The 14,580-nt window shown below is 39.1% G+C and overlaps 1 protein-coding gene across 1 annotated transcript; it reads right to left on the reverse strand.

Annotated features, from left to right (window-relative positions):
• Nucleotides 1–411: 411 nt before the first annotated feature.
• On the reverse strand, nucleotides 412–6,522 carry LOC120749377 (stromelysin-1-like). The gene is made up of 10 exons (XM_040056726.2): nucleotides 6,366–6,522; nucleotides 5,972–6,216; nucleotides 5,364–5,512; nucleotides 5,123–5,254; nucleotides 4,106–4,267; nucleotides 3,475–3,694; nucleotides 2,665–2,798; nucleotides 1,949–2,108; nucleotides 1,000–1,103; nucleotides 412–746 (listed from the first exon to the last, which is right to left on the reverse strand). Exons 1-10 carry the CDS (start codon nucleotides 6,465–6,467, stop codon nucleotides 646–648), a joined length of 1,509 nt encoding a protein of 502 aa, XP_039912660.1. The 5' UTR covers nucleotides 6,468–6,522; the 3' UTR covers nucleotides 412–645.
• Between the last annotated feature and the right edge of the window lie 8,058 nt (nucleotides 6,523–14,580).

Here is a 14,580-nt window from a genome sequence, read left to right on the forward strand (position 1 = left end):
ACTCTATCCATTAAAACCACCCTCAGTGGCACTGGTGCACTGGTCCTCTCAGCCCACTGCCATGTTCCCAACTACCTGTCTCCAACCCTGCCTTGACCCCTCTGTCCCCATGCCAGGGGTCATGGCAGGTGAGGCCATAGACTCTGGTCTCTCTCTTCACACACTCTTGTGTAGGATTTCCTATTACCTTTTATGCCTCCTCCACATAGTTTCTGAGTGCCTTGTTTCCCTCCTTTTTCACTTTCTAACTGCCTGCAGAGACTGTCCCTCTACTTCTCTTTAACTTTCCCCCCACCGACACTGAGCTCTGCTGAAAATGCTGATGGGTCCTGGTGCCATTCAGGCTTGTGTGTGGTTGTAGCAGATGCCTTGTCTCCAGTGGACTGAACAAGAACACAGAAACTGCTAAACTCAAGCAAAATACTTTATTACTCAAAAACAACTTGATTAATAAATAGTTGGAGACAAAATAAATTAAAACTGTACATTAGGTTTTACATTTTAAAGTTTTAAGTTAGAATTGCCAAAGGCCGTCATTTCAGACTCAGATGCACAGGAACAGCTGAATAACACTGTTTAAAATCAAGGGACGTGAAAAACTCTTTCTGGTACAAATATACTCCTGCACCATCACTTAATTTATTTCTAACAATTAAACCAGCTGTTGCTTTTCATTGTACGGATGAGTTTCTTCCTCTTGATGTCCATCTCATACTGGTTCGATCCATGGAAAAAGTAGAAATAACCTACAATTAGGAAAAGAAAATTGACAAATTAGTATTTCTTTTTAATATGCCTATGGATACAGGCTCCACTATTTCCTTGTGCAAGTTAAAAAAATCAAACCAAAAATTTAATATAATTTAATATCTGTACTGAAGCGGGGGTTTTTTGGTGTGTGTGTGTGTGGTTTTTTTTTTTTTTTTTTTCTTTTTTCTTTTTTTTATTCTTTTTAGGTGGTCTTTGGAGCTTTTTAAAATTATATTTTAATTTATTTACCATTTTTCTGAAGGGCAGCGTCAATTGGATAGCTGATCCCTTGGAAGTCAGCAGCTATTTTTCTTGGATAGCCTCTTTCCATTGATTGGGTATTTTCATTGAAGCTAAATAAAGAAATTGCATGGAAACAGAAAATAAGCATGTGACATTCAATGCTGAAACAAGATAGACTTTTTACAAAATATGCCTATCCCAGCTGAAAATCCAGCACCTGTGACCTGTGACCTCATAGAGCTGTATAAATCCTGGCTGTGTGAATATGTACATCTTTAGTAGCCTAGGTAAGTCTGTTTTCAGAATATCACATTAGAACATTTCCTTTCATTCCCTGAGACTGACAATAAGGCAGAATGAGGCTCAAATTGAGTAATAATCTTAAAAAATTATTCAAATATAATTATATTAATTTAACAGCACACCGTGTATGAAGGGACCCCATAAGAGAAATGCAAACTTCAGGTGTAATAACATTCTTTCAAGATAGTATTACAGACTAATTATTAGACTAAGATAACTGCTTAGCTGAACTGTTTCTTAGGAAGTAAATATTTTAATCTCCTTCTATAACTTTCTTGATTTGTCATTTATAAATTTCACAGAACGCTTCTGCTTTGTAATAACTACTGAATACCTGACATGATGAAAAAGTCTACTCAATTTATATTTGTTATAATAATTATAATATATTATATTTTTATACTAGCTCACACTGCTTTTTAATGAATAAAACCCCTTCATTTGCCCCTTAATCACAGCCTGGTAAGAGTAAGTGAACTCTCAGGTGTAACAGACTTTGTTTTATGAAAAGACCTGAGTAATTGAATTTCAGCTTTTAGTGACTGAGAAAGCTGATAAAAAGAAGACATGAACTTCCTGTACAAATACTCGTATCATTTGATGAAACAAAATGTTTTGATTATCTCTTGTACAGAAGGCAGAACAACTTTACCTCCAGTACTTGTTGCCAACAAAGAAATAGGTTCTCTTGGTACTTTGGTCATGAACAGCTGCATCGATTTTCCTGACACTGGTGGGGAAGCCCAGGTTCTGAATGGGCTTGGGGAACCCTGGCTCTATGCTGTAGCCACTGACAGCCCAGTACTGGTCATCTAGAAGAAAACAGAAGAAGTTGTAAGGATTCTTGAGGAGTCTGATCCCCTTTTTGTCAAAGCCCCAGAGCTTTCTGTGTAGTAACCAAATGGCACAGATGTCCATCTGAAAACATTATTCACTTAGGTAGTGGGTGCACAGCAGTTTGAATAACTCACAGCTGTTGGATTTCCTATTTTTTATAATCATTAAGAGTATTATATATCAATATTTAAAAGTCAGTGTATTTTTTAGGTGTGTTTGTCAACTTTAAAAATGTATTTAGGTAATGTAATGTAGCAATAAATTTTGTCTCAGCTATGTTCTTCCCTCTCAATGATCAAAGGAATTCTGTGTAGGACCATTGTGAAGCAGCATTAGTTAATGGCAGTAACATAATTAGCAGAATTTAAATGGATTTAAATATTAAGAATGTTCTCTATTAGTGGTAGTACTAGTATTAGAGTTAACATCAATATTAGCATAATATTCCTTCCATTATGATTAACTGACAGTAGCAATATTGCTATAACTTCATGTTTGCATAAAAAACTGATGAATATGTAAGAGAAGTACCTTTAAAAAATAGCACTCGATCCCTCTTGTCAACCTCATATGCAGCATCAAAGCCAGCTATCAGTGAAGGCCAGAAGGAGAAGATGGTGTCGTGCTCAATTTCTGAGAAATATGGACTTTTGCGCCAGACATAGCTGATAAAAACAAAACCAGCAATGCTTAATTGTCTGTACTTCATCAGGAGATCAAGGGCCCATAAATGTACTTTAAATCCTACTGTCTGTGTGCTGGAGCAAGTGCTCCCTGTGAGGCAGAGATACAGCCCCTTTTGGGATGCAGCCCTTCACCCTGCCCTGCTGAACCTGACCTGCTGTTTGCTCTCACCAGGCTGGATGTGCCCAGCCAACAACTCACTACAGCACCGTCTCAGAGCGTGCCCAAAACAGGGCCACCCTGTAACAGCAGGGGCTCCCTGTAGAAATTACTGGGCAGTTGGTCAAGTGCAGAATCCTAGGTTAGAGTGGCACTAAAAGTCACCAGTGATGTTTTCCACAGCTCCCTGGCCCACACACGGGATGGTGTGATGAGGACAGTGCTGCGTGCGAAGCAGCTGCAGGCTGAGGAGCGACACTGGAATTGTTCAGCCTTGCACAATTTTAATGACATATGATGGATGAAAACATTATACTCACCTTGTATGTTACTCACCCAGCCTAGGTGGGCTAGTAAGATTTTTCAAAGTTGCCTTAACACTTACAGAAAGAAATATTTTCCTTTGTAACCAAGAGAGGATAAATTCCCTGAATTGAACTATATGCTTTGCCTTTGTGAGTCTCACAAAAAGATGTTGCTGGAAATAAAAGCACTTACCTGCCTTTGAAGAACAGTGTTTCTCCACGGAGAGTAGTGATAGCATCAAAGGTCAGATGAGGGTCACAGTCATCTGGTCTTTGGGGTGGCTTGGAGGGTGTCATTTCTGTTGGTTCTTCCCTGGGAGACATTTGAGTCGGTTCTTCCGCAGGTACCATTTCTGTTGGTTCTTGGGGGGCAAAAGCTTTTGTTGGAAGTGCAGCAGATTCCTTGGGTGGTCCTTTGGAAAATAAAAATGGTGCAGAATTGGAAGGTGGATCAGAGCAGTTAATGTCACAGCATTTCGGGCTGTACCATGTGAAGCCAAATGTATAGGCAGCTGTGCACATAACCACCCTTTTGTGGAAAATAAGAGGGTATAATGCTGCAGACACGGGCTGTTCCTCTGGTATCCTTGGGGAAAGGCTCTTGGATCTTTTGACTAACTGGAATGAATACAGTCTACAGATTCCATTTCGCAGTGTAGACTGTTAGCCTCAAAAACCTCAAGAGATTTGCCCAAAAATAATAACAGGAAATTAAACCTCAGTATCTTTCTTGTAGTAGGAAGTTTAGTACATTTTATCTGTTGGGTAAAAATAATTATAAATTGTTATCCATCATTCACCAGAAAATGATGCTTCTTGCTTACCATAGAGGGCTTGAATGCCATCAATGTCATCCTGATGAAGCTGGTAGTCCCTCGTATCCACAGCCATATATATAGGATACATCAAAGCACCAAAAACATTGGAATGACTGAGACCTAGTGAGTGGCCCAGCTCATGAGCAGCAACAAGAAATAAGTTGTATCCTAAAAAAGATCCAGCACAAAGAACAAACACTAAATAAATATTTTGCATGACAGTGGGATACAGGCACCATTCTTTCATGTGAGATGAATCATTCATGGTCTTAAAAAAATGGCAAAATCTAACTATGCCCAAGGAAGAGCTCTTTGGCCTTCTGGAGAAGGAGTGAGTTTTGAATTATAGGCATTGATTTCTCACTGGAAAACCACTCTGGGACCAGTTTTTGCCCATGTTGCAGAATTTTCCAACAAAGAATCAATTAATAACAATTGAAAAGCAGGTAAGAAGGTTTTAGTCACCAGATCAGATTTTGGGAATAGTAAATGACATAGAATTTGCCTGGTAACTACCTCACAAAACCAGTAACATGTAACATAATCCCTGGACACTGCTGGAAACCAGAACACTTCAGTTATATTTAATTTCATTCACCAATAAATTCAAAGTTTTTTCCTTTCTAGATGTTAAAGATCAGCATCACTTTAAACCAGAAAAAGAAAAAACAAACCCAAGCAACAAGCAAACAAACAAACGTGAGTTTATATTATGACTTTTTTCTTTATCCAAGGGTGAAAATTCCCTGTCTTTTGATGTCATGATTATCCAACATTAGTATTCCATGATAACTTCATTTCCTTCACTGGAGCTGTAACATCAGTCTGCATTAACTTCAAGGGACTGCTGTGACTGCATCCCAGATCAAAATATGCAAAACTGTTTTACTAAATTACGCTGACATTTTACATCTCAGTAAATACTGGAACTACTGCAATTGGATATGGGACTTTACAGCATTTTCAAGACAACATTTTCTAATAAAATAACAGTCAATACAATATTTATTTAAGTTTGCCTACCACTATAGGTAGTAAATTTGGTCCAATTTTCATCTTCATCGAAATGGGCATCTCCTCCTATCCCACTTCCAGGGGGGTAGGCATGAGCCAGAGTTCCTCCCGGACCATCAAAGGAATAGAAGTCACCATGAACTAAAAATAAGGGGGGGAAAAGAAAAAAAAAAAAAAAAGGATGTGTTTCATTATCTTGGTAAGAAAAAGTGATAAGTACTATGATTCCCTGACAACAGAGTCTCCTTACATCCAGCTGCAAAGGAAATCATAATATCTGCTTGACCGCCATAGACCCTGGTGAACCTCAGAGGGGTGACACTGCTCCAGAGCTGGAAGGCTCTTGCAATTGCTTCCTCTACATCAGCTTGCAGCATGTCTGGAGTGTAGTTCAAAATCCTGTGAATTAAAGACAAAAGGAATTAGAAGCAAACAGATCACATGTGACTGGGACACACAGTATCAAGGTCAAATAATTTAATCTGTTGTTACAATTATTTATGTGTCTCAAGTGGTTTATTTTCAAAATATTTTTATTACATAGCATATGAAGATTTCAAAATTTTTTTTCATGTCTTTCAGAAACCCTAACACATATTCTCAGTTGTATTCCTTCTATCCACTGAATATATTATTTAGTAGGTTATTAGTTAACTAATGTAAACTCTTATTTTGGTATTCCCATCACTATTTGGAAGCCTGAATAGTTCCCACACTCCTGTCCCTTTCACCCTGAATGGAGCTTTTATATGGAGAAGTACAGACGTAAATGGCAAAGAACCTGTTGACATTCCTTCTGCCTAGTGTTCACAAAGCTTCCCAGTGGTGTGGAGACAAACATGCTTTAAAGTATGTTACCGATAGGTCACATCTTCTTTCTTCCACGTGGGGCTGTGTGGGAAGGCGCTGTAGGAACGGATGTCTGGTATTCCACATCTAGGCTGCTTCATCAAGTCCAGTGTCTTCTGATTCAGCTCCCCGGTCATCTCTAGCCCAAAGAATGACTGCATCTCTCGTATTTTGTCAGCCATGTGGCTGAGGTCCTTTGCTTTAAACAGAGAATGTTTCTCTTCTTTAAAATCATAGAAGTTTTCAAGATATTTCTGATAGGGAAGAAAAAGCATCAGTTTAGAATGTAAAACTTTCTTTTTTAAATGCAGAGATCTGGTTATAAAATATTCTACATTGCTAATACATCACTATGTTATTTTTCTCAATAAATTATTTCATCAGCTCTGTCCATAATCCTTACCTTAGCAAATTGCATATCTTTTTCTTTTTCTGGAGCCACTGGAAAAGCAGAGGAGCATATAACATATAAAAACTCAAGGAAAAGAAGGATCATTGTCTTCATCTTTGTCTTCCTGTCCAACCAGCCCTTGCTAGAAGACCTCTCAATCTCTTTTCCCTCTCTCTAAGACTCACCAGTGTTTCGCTATTTATATCAGTGCTGTGCTTGCTAAAGTCAATAATGGCATGACTCAGCCTATAACATCCTCTGATTTTCCACAGAAACACAGAAAACAAATTTGGATTTAGAAGCAAGCAAACACATGACAGCTTACCTTGCCCAAAACCACCTGATTTCGCAATCATATTATTGGACAGTATGATGTTTTTTCATCATTCCCAAAGCGGGCTGGACAAAAACTACCACATTTTTCAGAGGTGCTGAAGTGACCTGGCTCTGTGAGGGTCAACAATCCGAAATTCCTCATAGTACTTGAGAAGGGACCTCCAGAAACTGCCTTCAGTTTTATCAATGTGGCTTGCATGCCAGAACTCAGCATGACAGGAAAGAGCCCCTTCCTTTAGCCCATCTTATACCTGATAATTTTAGTGACATAGACGATTATACAAAAAACTTGTTTCTCTTTTCTTGAACCTGACAGCACAGCATTGTTACAGAACCACTATTTGCACTGCTACCTGTCCCATGTAATCATGGATCTGTGGCTTCCTCCCCTTTCTAGTTCACACCACAAAGTAAAAGTCTCAGTAGAGCACCCCAGATCATATATCCTGGTCTGCATTAGCCAAGGGTGGTTTCACAGATAAAGAGGAAATGGCAGAAACTGCCCTACAGAACTACAGGCAGTTTTGGGATAAAGAATTTTCAGCAGAACATTTCAGTAAATTTCTCAGCATCAGATGGAAGGTGATGAGGATTTATGCCACAGATTCTAAGTTTCCCAATTTGCCAGACGTCCTGCTTTCAGTTCCTATGTCCTTTTCTGAACATGGTGCACTTTACTTTATGGAGGCATTGCAGAATCACTGTCACTCGGATGTCTATTGACTGTCATTTTTGAGAAATCCATCTTTGGAAGCAGAATTCTTCTGTGTTGACTTAATGCCCACATGCAACTTCAAAAGGAGAAACATGAGCTAAAAATAACCACTTCTTTTTGAATATGAGAAAAATAAGAAAAAAGGAACCACTTCTCCAGTAAGAAAAAACATATTGGAGACTTCATAAAAACAATCCTAGCACCACAGCAGCTGAGCTCTGCAGTCTGCAAGGTGGCCTGGGGAAAGGCATGGCCTCCTTCCAAAGGAAACTGGGGTTGAACAGCCTGACTGGAGTCAGGTCACATTGTGTGTGTGACCCAGGTCAGAGCCCAGGTCCCTGAACCGTCGAGGGAAGTGGTACAAATGTTTACGTCTAAGGCTTCAGCAGGATGAGGGTGGCTTTGCCAATAGCCCACTGCTGCTGTAACGTGGTTCTCCTGCTCCTCCCAGCCTGGCCAGCACTCTTGGTGCTTTCCTGTGCCCTTCTGATACCAAGTGTGTCCTCAATAAACCAATTCAGAGGGTTGAAGCTGCAGGAAACAGCCCAGAAAAATAACCCTAACCCCACTGAAAATAATTTGCTGCTGAAGTTAGCAAATGCACTGGCACCCTAAGGGGTGAGAAGAGCCTCTATGAAGGATGGGTGGGATATCATGGATGGGAATAGGGATGCAGGAAGGCAGCCAGGAACTCTGGGAGGCTAGGAACTCTCCTTTGGCAGCAGCAAGGTTTGTCTCTGCTGGTCATGAAAGAGCATCCCAAACTGCAGTTGTAGAGTATGAGGTTTGCATTTCCACATAGAAATCAGACACAAAGCAGGGACATTTTAAGTACTGTGTTTGTATCTCTGCGCCTGGCAGCAGCAGCTTGCATATGGCACTTATCCTTTGCTTTCAGCTGACTGTTTTGTAAACACCCTGTTTGCTGTGTCCGGGGGTGAAGAAGTCAGAGCATGAGATGCAGCACACTCAGTTGGTAAATATTTTAGTGGGCCTTTTGGATGTTTAGGAAGCTTTTCTTTCTTAGTGACTTTTGCATTGCTGCCAATAGGCACGTTACAGCTCCAGCTGTTGGTTTCCCTTTCCAGATCCTGTTGCCTGCACGCTCAAGCTGACATTTACAGAATGGCTGGTGAGTGCTGGGAGGAAGAGCTGCATCTTGCCTTGTGTTTGGCAGCACGAGTGATGCAAATTCACTGCTGAGTAGTCTGCATGGCCCTGAGATGTGTGAGTAAGTGTGATACTTACACATGGATCCAAGAGATCACTCGCCTTCTTATGCTTAACCCTAAGGCAGCAGTTTTAGTGTTCAAACTAACATGGGTATTCAGTCCTGGGTTTAAGTATTGCAGAATAAAAACAGGACCTGTGTTGCGGCTTTAATCAGAAGTTTAAAATGTTCAAAAATTACATTGCCAGGGAACGCAATGAAGATTTACTGGCAAAGATACAGCTTGAATTTGAATGGAGTGAGCTGAGCTGATGCCTCACATGGCACCCTTGCCTTACCTATAGGTCAATTAGTTGATGAGTTCTGCTTCAGGGGTGCCCAGAATCGCTAAATTCTTGACAAGGCATGAAGCAGGTCAGATGCTTGGTCTTGATAGGTAAAGAGATGCTGCTATTCCCATCCCAGTCCTGGTAAGCTGATTCCCCCCTGAGCCCTGAAGGCACTTGTTGTCCTTCTGCTGGACTGGAGACCATGTAGATGTCAAGGGTGGCTTGCCAGCTTATGCAGCAGCAAACCAGCCAGAATGGATCCAGGAATACTACTCATTTCTTCCCTCAGCTCATCAGCACTCAGAGTCATTCATCCCACATCGCCAGCAGTTAACCACGCACTCAGGGACAAGAGTGGGTGCTTTCCCAGGAAGACCCCTGCAGTAGAATAGAGCACTTCACCGAAAGCCTGCCAACATCAAGGCTAGTTTTCCTCCACCACAGAACTGTTTGTCCTCTGACAGTGTCATTTGTATTATCCTGTGGAGTCTAGTCCAAGTGCCAGGGTTTTTAGTGGACTTGTCAAAATTCTACCTGGGAATTTTGCCATTTCTTTTTTTTACTATTGAGATTCCATCCAGAAATGTCATTCCAGTACTGCTTGGCACTTTTGACTTACAGAAAGAAGTGGAAGGATACTTAGCATAGTCATATAAACAATTGTCATCAACTCTATAAACAACAGCAAATTAAGTCAAAGGAAGCTCGAACTAACTTAACACACACTGTGATTTCCCTTAACGCATACTATGATTTCACCTCCTAAACTTTTTAGAAGGATCTGTAGATGTCTTTTTTTCCACCTCCCCTTCACTCACACTGTTTCTAAACTCTCCCTCTTTAACCTACTTGTGCCAAAGAAGCAGGATGTGTTATGAAGGTCTTGGACATGCCTGGACATGGAAAAAGCTGCTGGTTTTTTTCACTTGAACAGAATTGGCACATAAATTCATATAAAGAGATTCTGGGGCTTTAGGAATAATAACTGAACAGGAAAAGACACAAGCCCTTTACATAATTATATGAGCCAGTCTTTAATAAATAACAGCTTGATCATAGCACGTAAGTGATTGGGGAGGTTAGGCAAGCAGAAAATTTGTGACGTAGAAGAAGGTAGGTCTGCTATTAAAAGACTCAGAAAAACCAGAAAATATTTACTGAAAATGAAACTTTCAATCTCTTTCTGCACGACAGTATTTTGAGAGTATCGAAACAGAGCCTGAAACAGGTCTTGACTTGAATTCCATGATTTTGCCTATATATCCATATATTTCCATTTATCAGTAGAATCTCTTTATCTTGCTTTTCTAATATACAACTTCTAATAGTAATAATATGTCACTTTTCTACTACATCCAAACACTTTGTCCAGGTTCCATTGCAACCTGAGTGATGGCATGTAGAGAGAGACTCAGTAGCTGATCTTAATTAAACAGGAATTTAGAGATTTTTGATATGTGTATCCTTGAGTATGATCAGCAATAACAAAGCTGAAATCACTTCCGTACTCGTATTTTGTATATAAACAAATTTCTTACACTGCATGTCATTTCCTCTCAGCAATGTCTGACTTGGTAGCTTAGAAGGCAGGGTCACAGACCGATTGCAGTCCCTTGGTGTTATATTACCCATCAGTGAAAAAGAGGTGTGACAGAATCCAGTGCCCAAGAACTCTGAGGTTTGCAGGAACTAAACTGGAATATGAATGTTGGAAAAAATGGCACCCTTGTTTCATATGTGGCAATATATTGGGGTCATACTCTGAATTTGGACATGGCCTGAGCAATGGGCATGACAGGAAGCACTGTGGTTGTGGTACATGATTAATTCACTGTTTCCTTTTTATCATTCTGGTCCCAATGAGATTCAGATTGTCACTGTCCCAAAACACCAAACCCTTGAGGTCACTGAAATGGGGGCAGGGTCCCACCTCTCCTTCCGAAGGGGAATGGCCAGTAAAATGTTGCACTTCTTTCTCCTCCCATGCACTGTCTTTTATGGTCAAGGACATGTGCGATTCTTATTCTCTTATAAAGGATATGAATAAGCTGCCAGTTCTCTGGTTATTAGTTAAAGTGATGGCTTTTTAGACTCAGGAAGATTTACTGTAGATTTTTGGTTGTGTAGAGCAGAAGACAAGTCCACAGAAGATGATTTCTGATGTGTGGTTGGTCATCCCATCTCTTTAAAATTGCTTGAAGAGTTGACATTGTTACGTCCATTAGCTGTGTTTTTAATATGCTAATAATAATAATATGCTAATGTTATATGAACTTGGCTGCAATGATTTGAACTAAAGATTAGGTAGAGATAGGGAACTTTGACATGTAAAGTATCTCCTAACTGTTCTGGAATTCCTTTGGATGTGGACTGGGAAAAGCTGACAGCTTTCATAATTTGACTTGGAAGCCCTAAGATATTTAGCCAATGCATTATTGATGCATGAAACAAAAGACACCGCCTTGAGAAGCCTGAGTTCCCTGTCCAAAAAATGACCTGAGCAAGGAGAGTGAGGAAGCACTCTAGGAAACAGTCTGCCATACTGCTCTCATATGTCACGGTCATAATTTGAAAATTATGTAATCAACTACTGGCAATGAGTTTATGTAGAGGTCTACACTGATCCTTAAATAGCTGCCAGGAAACCATGACTACAAAACATAAACTACCTTCATTACTTCTTTATCTGGAGACCAACATCATTTGTGCAATTCTTTCTTTACTTTGATGAATAAAACAAAGTGGTGATACCCACCTTAGAGCCCTGTTTGCTCTGAGCAAAACTGCACCCACAAAGGTTTCACTCACCAGAAGGATGTCTTTGAACAATGTGATGAAGAGGGAAATCTTTAGATGCTACTGTAGCAGATAAGCGTGTAATTTATCAGCTTTGTGATAAAACGGACAATTAAATGTTTTAGTGATGTTCTAGGACATAAAGCCACAGAGCAGAGGGAAATTGCCAAGCATAAGAAGCCAAAAGAATGGAATACTTATTGTATGTCTAAAAGATGAAAAATATTTTTTTAGTTTAAATTCTTTTTAAAAAAAGCTAGTCAATCTCTCAAACCACTTCTTTAAAGTTGCTGACTAGTGAAGGTGCTGTCATTGTGCATTTGTGGAATTGCTAAGCTAAAAGTAAGTAATTGGCTTTCTGCATCTCTTTTGCTCCTGCATATCAAAGAATATTCTTATTTTGAATACCAGTTCAAGTAATCAAACATCACAGTTAACTCATTAAACTGCTTTGGAACATAATTCCAAAATGTTTCTTGACCAAAAAAAAGATGCATTTTAATAAATATTTTAAGTATTAAATTTACAATCAATTTAATTTATATGAAAAAAATTACTTTGAACATATGATTCTTGCAGCTAACAGAGACCCACTTGTGTTCTCAAAGAATGCAGAGTCAGGACAAAACACAGATACGAAATTACTAAAAAATATGTCACTTTCCAGCAGTGTCTTCCTCCAGCTCACCACTATGTGCCTGGACAGGTATTGCTGAATATCTAGCTGAGGTATTCAAATGAATTCATGCTACCTTACTCAAGATAAGTTGAACTGTAAAACCTTTGCAGCTTTAATTGCTAATTAAATCCAAGTGATCTGAGTGAAGCGTATCAGGGAGGGATGGGCTCTGCTGCAGAGCGGAGGAAGAGGCTTCTGGGCAGCAGTTTCTCCAGCTGTCACTGCTGAGGATGGCACCTGAGCCAAGCCTGAGTGTGCAGTCATGAACATGGGCAGGGATTAGGTTTCAGATATTTAATTAAATTACTTTTTCATGCTCACAATGTTCTCAAGGAATTGGACTCACACAACTTCGTTGGAAATGATTATGAAGTGGCCTCCAGCTAATTAAAAAACACAAGGCAGGCTCATCAGGATGTTGCTTCACTACAGTTTTGTAAGACTTGATCACAGCCTTTTCCCTCCAAAATGCCTTAGGGTATTCACATGCTAAAGACATGCTAAACTGTTCCCCAGTTTAAGAGAAGTCCTTCAGGTGTATGTGACCAGAAGGAAGTTCTGTGGGTTGTCATGGAGTTTGAGGAATGAAGTAATAGGCAGCTGTGTAATTCAGAATGACTGATTTTCCCCTAGATCATGCATTTACAAGACACACAGGGCTTGTCAGTGCATCTCTTCTGCCCTTACTGTAAACACTTCATCATAAATCCATTTTCATTTCCAGATCATACATGAACTTCTTGCAGTGCAAGGCACTTCATCCAATTACCATGTACTCTCTCAATAGCTCAAAACCCTCAGCATCAACACACACAAGATTAGGGCACACCATTAGCTCCCTGCCAGCCACCACCTACTGTCCACAGGTCAAAACCTGTCTTTCTCTTCTTTTCCAGCAATAACTATATTTTTATTTTCCCTGGGAGATTTTGCTTAGCTTTACCTGTATCTTAGTAACAGTTTCCTTAGTCCCACATATAGCAACTATCTTTCCCTATAGAAATTACATGACACACCTGCAGCTAAACTATAAAAAATAATCTCATATTGCATTTGATTCTAAAGTCATCTGCTTCTCTTTCAAACCTAAAAGAAAAAATATTTTTACTGGCATGAACTTTTTGCTATCTAATAAAAGTTTCTTTAATCTATGCAATTTAACAAATAGATTCCTGCAACATTAAAAAATTAGTTAGGAGATTCACTTTAATTAAACAGTACGAATGTCAAAAGGCCACGGGGAATAGGTTGTGGGTTATTTAATATACTTTACAATTTTTTTCGTAGTTTACATTTCTTGAAGTGGTTACTGATCTTTAGACTTGCACTGCAAAATATAGAGCTAGATTTGTCCAAGGTGACTCAGGATTATCTTTTCAAACACTATAATTCTCAAAGGACCTACACTTTATGGAATTTGTCTTTGCAGAGTCCAAATTTATTTTGTCAAATCTGGGATGCTGTGTAAAATGGACCATTAGTTCATTTCTCTGACATCTGTGTCATATAGTCTCTCCTTATTCTACTTGAGAACACAAATAATATTTGTGAAGTAATTAAAAAGGCAACAAAATAGACAGAGGTATTATCACTCCATTGACAGTAAATAGAAAAAGAATAAGGGAATAATTGTTTCTGTTGTCTGGTTCAGTTGTTAGTTGAAGACATCCAGTGAAAGGAAAGCAGGAACATTTAAAACCTTGATTTCTTTATGATCTGAAAACACCCATTCTTTCGACCTGCCAACATTCTTCAAGAGACAGGTGTATCTTCCCTTCTATTCCAGGAAAATGCAAAGATAATGAAAAAAAAAATTTGTTTAAAAAACAGTTAATACCAATACATATGAAACCAATTCTAATACAACATCTAGCAATTATTTCCATGCTTTATTTCTTCTGAAAAGAGGTATTGTGTATAGTTTGTTCTCAAGTACTGCAAAGAAAGGACATCTTGTCTCCTTTGATGATTATTTAAGAACATATTCACTTGCCATTTTAGGATGAAATTAAGAAAAGTATGGTTGACATGAAAGACTGTTCATTTCATGTGCAATGAGAAAGAATCTCGTCTGAGTTTTCTTTACTGTTAATAGAGATTTCATTGATGGAAGAGTGAAAAAATTCTCCTGTTGCATTAAGGGCTCAAACATAGTTCAATTTGAATAAAAGTCATAGTTGGGCAGAAGATGAAATAAATTG

This window comes from Hirundo rustica, chromosome 2, assembly GCF_015227805.2.
Source record: "Hirundo rustica isolate bHirRus1 chromosome 2, bHirRus1.pri.v3, whole genome shotgun sequence".
In the NCBI taxonomy this organism is placed as follows: domain Eukaryota; kingdom Metazoa; phylum Chordata; class Aves; order Passeriformes; family Hirundinidae; genus Hirundo; species Hirundo rustica.

Coding starts and splice junctions, on each gene's coding strand:
- LOC120749377 (XM_040056726.2), bottom strand. CDS start 6,467: ATGAAGACAATGATCCTTCTTTTCCTTGAGTTTTTATATGTTATATGC. Junction 4,268..5,122: donor CAAATTTACTACCTATAGTG/GTAGGCAAACTT, acceptor GATCTTTTTTAG/GATACAACTTATTTCTTGTT. Junction 747..999: donor CGCTGCCCTTCAGAAAAATG/GTAAATAAATTA, acceptor TCCTAATTGTAG/GTTATTTCTACTTTTTCCAT.